We start from the raw sequence: 8,022 nt of genomic DNA, 5'->3' as shown, positions 1-8,022 counted from the left end.
CGCCGCGCCGGCCCGCAAGCGGCAGGGCAACGTGGTCGTGCAGGGCGGGAATCCGGCTGCCCCTGCCGCGACGGCCCGCGCTCTGGGCGCCAACGCCGCAGTGCGATCTCGGCCGCCGGCGGAGAATGCCAGCAAGACCGCGGGCGTAAAGCGGAGGAAGGTTCCGGCTAAAAGGAAGCCACCTTCAACCTCTCACTCCATCCCCCCGCAAGGAGGTGCTCCGGCGATGCCGTTCAACGGTGCCGCTCCCCCCGCGAGCGAGGTGTTCGACGAAATGGCTGCAAGGTATGCCTCTTCGGTCTAGCGATTCCCTTTCATTTTCGCCATTAGTGTCGATAGCTCGTGACTTGTTATCGTTCGCTATAGCGGTGGTTCGAACAATGCAACAACCGAGTTCGTGAACTTGTTGGACACGAACGCGGTTGACATTGATCAAGCCCCTTTCGAACCATTCGACTACAATGAAACGGACGGCGGCGTGGATGATCATGGTTGTGCGGACGAATTGGAGGAGATCGAAGCGGACGCGTTTGAGGAATCGCAATCAAAGAGTGGGAAGAGCCAAAGATCGAAGAACTACACGATCTTGGAAGATCAAGCTTTGATCCAAGCATGGAGTGCGGTGTCTCTTGATCCATGCACGGGTGTTTCTCAAACCGCCAAGAGATATTGGCAAAGGATCGAAGATCAGTACTTCCGCATTATGAAAAAGTATCCCAATAGGACTCCACGCACATTTCGGTCGCTTCAAGGGCGTTGGGAGAATATCAAGCCTATGTGCAGCCGTTGGGCAGCTTGCTTGGAGCAAGTACGCAATGCACCTCCAAGTGGCACCGTGGAGTCCGATTATGTGAGTTTGTTTTTCCTTTGTTCAAGTTGTGCATCATCATAATATATCATGGGAAATGATTGCATCACTTTGTTCACATTTTGTAGGACAAGATTGCTCAACATAGATACAAGGCCATGGAAGCTTCGGAAGGCAGATTCTTCAAATTAGAGCATTGTTGGGAGTTGCTCCAAAAGTGCGATAAGTGGAAGTTGATCGACAGAGAATCCCCACCAAAGAGAGGCTCACTTGCAAACATGGATGAAGATGAAGATGATGATGGCCCAAGAAATTTGCACAAGCCCGATGGCGACAAGAAGACTAGAGAGAAGATCAAGAGAGAGCAAGAAGCATCGAGCTTGAGGGAGAAGATTGATGCCATGGTGCAATCAAACGAGTTGATGTTGTTGAAGTCGTTGGAGATCTAGAAAGAGTTGGCCAAGAAGAAGGCAAAAGAGAAGCAAGAAAAATGGCAAATGCTCAAGGAAGAGGGGCTCCGCAAAGCTGCCATTGAGGAGAGAAAAGCACACGCCTCTGAAAACAAATCGATGTCATTGTTGCTTGCCGAAGAGAACAAGATCATGTCAATGAACCGCAATGACATGGACGACCTCACCAAAACATGGCATGATATGGCAAGGAGAGAGATCTTGAAGAGGAGAATGGTAGCCTCGGCCGGTCCGTGTTCCAGTTCTGGTGATGTTTTCTCTGCTCCATATGGTGGCAATGTGGATGATTTCGGTGCGGGAGTTGGAACAAGCGACGAAGGTGGATTCGGTGGCGCCGATGAACTTCAATATGGACTCCATGGCGCGGAGTGAAGATCGACCTCCAAGATGATGCCGGACATGGGCGCAAACCTTTTGCATGCCCTCTTTTGCGTAATGAACTTCGCTTTTATTTGCGCGCAAACTGTTTATGTCGTTTGAATTTGAACTTTTTGCCAAACCCTATGTCAAATGCGAGATTTGCAGTTTTTCTGTTTGCGGGTCTTCGTGGTGGTGCCCGAGCAGAACCCGCAGAAGCCGACCCGTAAAAAAGCATATTCCGCGAATATACTTTTTTACGGATCCGTTTGGGGGGTCTGCATCTGTGCCAGCCCGCGCCGGCCCACAAAAGTGGTTTTGCGCGAACTGCAAACGAGTTTTGCGGGCCGGCGGGATGCGGGGTCTGCTAGAGTTGCTCTAACATAGTCTCACTAACTACACCCTCATACAGTCTAACCTGGTACACCAATTGGTTAAACTGACTTCAATACCCCACTGGTCCCTGTTGCTTCAGCACAAGCAAATCTCGCATACAAGTTCTGTGCACATTCATATAAAATTTCTGTAAAATAGCAGCACTGAACTGAGGGGACGCCTGAAACCATTGTGCTGCATTACCATGCAAGTGCAGAGATGCAGACATCAATTTGAGCGCCTCTGGAATTTGGTACAAAAGAAATATGCGTGACCAAATATGAAACCCTTCCTCAAATCTGGGGAACTCCATTTTCGGCATCCAGGGGCGCTTGTGCCTGTTCTCGTCAGGCGGGTGTGACGGGTTCAGAACCTGCGTTACCTCAGGTATACGCTGTTGTGGTGGGGCATCCGAGAGACGACAATCCTGCAACAACAAAGAGAAATCAAACAACTCTTCATGGTCAGCGGAGGTACGCTGGTTTTGGAGGCTGGAGTGCAATCCATTCTTCATGACTTGGCACATAAAAATATTGATGTTTGTGGAGTGGGTGTAAAGGAGGGAGCCTTCTAGTTAAGGGTTGGTGTTCTAATAAGGTACCTTTGTACCAATACTTCGTGTCTTACAAATATCATTGTAGGTTCCTTCATAAGAGGCCTTCCCAAAGAACTCCCTTGTAGTACTTCGTATCTTGATTCCCGTTCTTGATATAGAGTTAAATTTTCAGGAGTAATCTTGTGTTGTTAATTTTGTGGCAGGATTGTCGATTATTGCATCCGAAAACGATTACAATGGAATACCTGCTTTGCCCGTCGAGTTTACAGGGAAGGGGAATACTATGAAGAAATGATGCGCTATCTCCGGCGCAATCTTGCAGTACGTTTCTAATACCTCCCATTTTCCTGATAACATTTTAGAATAATTTTTTTGCATAAGGTTGGGCACTTGTTGAGGGAAAATTTCAATCCTCTCTTTATAAACATTCACTAGCGCATTACTATACCCTTTTCTTTAACCTGTTATGAGTAAAATACAGTGCGAATACAACATCTTTTGTGCTGGGTGCAACCAAGTCACAGAACTTCACAAATCTTCATTTCGGTCCCATAAGGGTGCAGTCCTGATCAATTAGGTGCCACCCTGAGTGTCAAGTGCCACGCTCAGGCCTCAGGCCTCCTGACATTTAAAATCACTACCCGCTGGACATGCCACACTATCTTTTTTCCCTACCGCCCCCCTCCTGATCGCTGCACCTTTCCTCTAACTTCTCATCTTCTGCACCGTCAATCTTCCCCGGACGGTTTACCGGTTTAGTACTGATGGTGGTGGACAATCGTCAAAGGTGGCTGCCTTTTTGTTCACCAACTGCGAGACGCATGCATCACCAACTTCATTTGATGCCTTTTCTCACACCAAGTCTAACAGTGTGATGCAAGAGGTTGGAAAAATACACGAGATCATGCCGAACAAGGGCAGCATCTAATCACTTGCATTGCACTGTGTCGTGCGTGCCTATCAACATGTCATGGTGTTGTGTAGCCGAGGCTGCAGATATAGGGCGGCAATGAGTCAGTTTTGCATTGTCCCCATAAATATGTTCTCTTTTTGGGAGAACAAAGCATTCACCTCCATCAGCTGCCGATTCTTGGCCGCCGCAGCAGAATGTTCTCTATCTCTCAGGCCAGCCTGTTTGTCTCCATGTTCACTTTGTCAGAGAAGACAAATCACAAGAATGCAACATAAAGGTGAACAGAGTGGAGGAAGAAAATGCTATGGCTAGGTTCAGTGGGATGTTTTGCAAAATTCCAAGAGACCCACACATAGAATGTGATACATCGGCCCCTGGGCAAGTGAGATTATCCCAGGTGTCACCTTGACCTGTCCTGCGCACACTATTAAGTTTGTGACCAAAATTAGGACAGTAAGGTTTTTTTTGAACTTTTGAGGAATATGACGGTGTTTAACCCATTTGGATTTTGCTGTCACATTTGACCCGTAGCTGTTACGTCGTGTCAAGTTTTTCCAATTTAATGAATTTTCTCTGATTTTGACCAGTTAGGCCCACATCTCTGGATGACATGGCTAGTGAATTGGATCCCAACTCAAAAGCGCAAACCAGCTCGGTGCGTCTTCCCTATCCACACGACCAGACCTGCTTCCTTGCCCACCAGCACAATCCGCAGACCCACCTTAGCCCAGTAGACTGCACCTGTTTGGTGGTATGGTCAAGCCAGATTCACTCTGTGAGACTACATGGTGGGCTAGAGATGAGCAAACAGTGGCAAGTAGGAGCGGCAACACGCGATAAAGCTCGCCGGCAGCACTCGCTGGTTACTCCACATGGGCTGCTGGTAAGGCGGTCAGGTTGTGTGGGTAGGTAGTACACTCCCAACTGGTTTACGCTTCCTAGTTGGAATGCTAGTCACCAGCCATGTCAGCCTGACAAGTGGACCTAGCCGCTCCAAAATGGCGCAAATTATTATACTGGGTTGAACTTGACACAATGTAACAACTTCGGGGTAAAATGTGTCAGAGAACTTTAAATGAGGTAAACATCAAACGGGTAAAATGTGGAATTTACTCTTTGATTTTAGATACCTTGTTTTCATACTATCTTGCCAGTTACAGTTTCTATTATTTTTCTGTAATTGCTTCTGCAAGCTCATGTTGCTCTTTTGTTGATGTGTTCTGATGGTTGTTGGGTATATGGTATGATTCAACATTCTCTTATCTTGAAAAGATGAAACAGCACTTGGAATTACATTTTGCATGGAACTGTCATTTTTGTTTATGTAACAGAAACCAGTCTAACCCAACCCAGCTTGTTACAAAGAATGACTCTCCTATGGTAAATAGTTCACCTGAAAAGCTCAAATATCTCACTTCATACATAATGTTTTGCAGTTATACCCATACCATCTTGCAGACTATATATGCCGAGTATTGAGGATCTCACCATTCAGATATTACTGTGACATCCTGTTCGAAACTATGAAGAACGGTAATCTGTTGTTAACAGCAAGATTCTTTCAAAGAATTCTATCTTGTGCTGCAGTCATACAGATCAGTTTTAATTATTTTCTGCTGGAAAATTTCCACATTTATAAAGTAATAATGGAGGCATCCTTTGAAATCTGCTGGTATCCCAGGTTGATTCAATTGTTTTTCATCTGTTCAGTTTTGTAGAACAGGGAAATGTAATGATAGGTGTGTGCCAGCCTTCACCCCTCCCCCCCCTCAACCCCCACAATTTTTTTTTGGTTTTCCACCTCTTGCTTTATCATGGGCGTCTCATGCACTTGGAGCATGTCCAGCTATCATCACCCACTAATGATAGTAGAAGAAAATTTTAGTAAATTTCACATACGTCCTAGTGTACAACATGCCGGTTGCCAATGGCTGTTTGTTGAACTCTCCTCCCCTGTCATCCGGTCTTGGGCGCCTCCCTACATGGATCTCGGCTGCGCGCAGGTGCTCACGGTGGTTGCGCTTGGGTGGTGCGTTCGCAACGACTTGGCTTCACTCCATGGACGCGGGTGGTTGCGCTTGGGTGGTAGAAAGCAATAGCTCTCCCCCCTCTTGTTAGCCAACATACCTAACCTAGCATGGCCTGGTGGACGCGGGTGGCTGCAAGATTGTTGCTTGTGGAGCTGTGGTGCTCCTGCTGTTCAGGCTCGCGAGTGGGGCTGTGGACTGTGCTGGGCACTCGGAGCCCCGTCTGATGGTGTCCTGGATTAGGGGGTACTCACAACGTCGGCCTACCATTCATGGGCCAGGCCGAGGCCCACTTTTGGGCTGAGGCTATTACCACTTCCACCTACCTCATCAACATTCAGCCATCTGCTGCTCTGCTGCTCTACAGGGTGGTATTCCTCTCGAGCGTCTTTCTGGTCGTTCTCGTGATTATTCAACGCTCCGTTTGTTTGGTTGCGTTTGCTATGTTTTGCTTGCCCCTCGTGAACGCACCAAACTAACCGCTCAGTCTATTGAGCGTGTCTTTCCTGGATACAGTGATGAGCATAAGGGCTATTGGTGTTGGGATCCTGTCGGTCGCCGGATGCGTATTTCCCGGGATGTGACCTGTGACGAATCTCGTCCCTTCTACCCGCGTCCATCCTCCTCGGCCTTTTCCACGCAGGACATCTCTTTTCTTATGTTTCGAGATACACCTCCCTCTGTGCCTAGTATTCCTACTCCTCATCCCGCTGTTGCGGATCCGACGCTGTCCTCTCCTACGGTTTCTTCTCCTACCTCATCGCATGACTCTCCACCTTCATCACTGATACCTTCCCCTTCTCCACCTTCATCACCGATACATTCCTCGTCTCTATCTCCAGTGATTCCACCTTTTTCGTCCTTTCCTTTCCATTATACCCGTCGTCGACGTGTTATATCTATTGAGGTGCCATCTACTTCTGGTGCGCCGTCTTCCTCATCCCAGCCGACTTATGGTCTTCGAGCTCGGCCTTGCCCTATACTCCTGACCGCTATTCTCCTAGCCATTATGGCCTTTCGGTTGTAAGCCTACCTCTTATCGTGATGCTGTTGTTCATCCTGAATGGCAGTTGGCGATGGCAGAGGAGATTGCCGCACTTGAGCGCAAGGCACATGGGATCTGGTTTCTCTTCCTCCCCGTGTTCGCCCTGTCACTTGTTTTTCTTGACCAGGAACGGCCCATCACTTGCAAGTGGGTCTATAAGATTAAGACTCGCTCTGATGGTTCTCTTGAGCGTTATAAAGCTCGTTTTGTTGCTCGTGGATTTCAGCAGGAGCATGGTCGTGATTATGATGAGACTTTTGCTCCTGTGGCCCATATGACCACTGTCCGCACATTTCTCGCTGTGGCCTCTGTTCGCCACTGGACTGTGTCCCAGCTTGATGTTAAAAATGCCTTTCTTAATGGTGAGTTGCGTGAGGAGGTTTTGTATGCAACCACTACCTGGGTATTCAGTTCCCGACGGCATGGTTTGCCGTCTTCGTCGCTCTCTCTATGGCCTTAAGCAAGGCCCTCGCTCCTCGTTTGAGCGTTTTGCCTCTGTGATCCCTGCTGCTGGCTTTTCGCCAAGTGATCACGATCCAGCGTTGTTTGTCCACCTTTATGCTCGTGGCCACACTCTTCTTCTATATGTTGATGACATGATCATCACTGGCGACGATTCTGAGTACATTGCCTTTGTCAAGGCTGAGCAGTTTCTTATGTCTGATCTTGGTCCTCTTTGTTACTTTCTTGGGATTGAGGTTTCCTCCACCTCTGATGGATTTTTTATTTCCCAAGAAAAGTATATCCAGGATCTTCTTACTCGTGCGGCTCTTAGTGATGAGCGCACTGTTGAGACTCCTATGGAGCTCAATGTTCACCTTCGTGCTTCTGATGGTGAGCCCTTGTCTGATCTGACACATTATCGTCATCTTGTTGGGAGTCTTGTGTATCTTGCTGTCACTCGTCCGGATATCTCCTATCCCGTCCAATATTCCGAGTTAGTTTGTTTCTGCTCCCACTTCAGTTCACTATAGTCACCTTCTTCGTGTTCTACGATATCTTCGTGGCACGATCTCTCATCGTCTCTTCTTTCCCCGTTCTAGCTCGTTACAGCTCCAGGCCTATTCGGATGCTACGTGGGCTAGTGATCCTACGAATCGTCGTTCACTTTCTGCCTACTGTGTCTTCCTTGGTGGTTCCCTCATTTCCTGGAAGATGAAGAAACAGACTGCAGTTTCCCGTTCGAGTGTAGAGGCCGAGTTGCGAGCTATGGCTCTTCTGACGGCAGAGGTGACTTGGTTATGATGGTTACTGGAGGATTTTGGTGTTTCTGTTAACCTACCACCCTCCTGTCGGACAACACAGGTGCTATCAGTATTGCGCGGGACCTCGTGAAGCATGAGCTTACCAAACATATTGGTGTTGATGCTTCTTATGTGCGAGCTGCTGAGCAGGATCATGTTGTTGCTCTTCAGTATGTTGATGCAACATGGATTTCACCTCTCCAAACTCAGTGTTGTGGATCCACCAT

The 8,022-nt window shown here is 48.0% G+C and overlaps 1 protein-coding gene across 6 annotated transcripts in view; it reads left to right on the top strand.

Moving 5' to 3' along the window:
* The window catches only part of LOC119276077 (protein FAM91A1-like), a 43,726-nt gene that overhangs the window by 17,604 nt on the left and 18,100 nt on the right, over positions 1-8,022 (top strand). For 2 of the 6 annotated variants that reach the window (XM_037557055.1, XM_037557059.1), the window contains exons 2-3: positions 2,770-2,887; positions 4,916-5,012. In XM_037557055.1, the coding sequence (XP_037412952.1) occupies positions 2,770-2,887; positions 4,916-5,012 (215 nt within the window). Of the gene's footprint in view, positions 1-28; positions 286-366; positions 851-936; positions 1,711-2,283; positions 2,608-2,769; positions 2,888-4,915; positions 5,013-8,022 lie in introns of those variants that run through there. The other 4 variants (XM_037557056.1, XM_037557057.1, XM_037557061.1 and 1 more) reach the window with 4 other exon arrangements.

The sequence above is a fragment of the Triticum dicoccoides genome, chromosome 3B, assembly GCF_002162155.2.
Source record: "Triticum dicoccoides isolate Atlit2015 ecotype Zavitan chromosome 3B, WEW_v2.0, whole genome shotgun sequence".
NCBI classification, from domain to species: Eukaryota; Viridiplantae; Streptophyta; class Magnoliopsida; order Poales; family Poaceae; genus Triticum; species Triticum dicoccoides.
The sequence above is the reverse complement of the archived record's forward strand: the minus strand, read 5'-3'. Positions and strand labels throughout refer to the sequence as shown.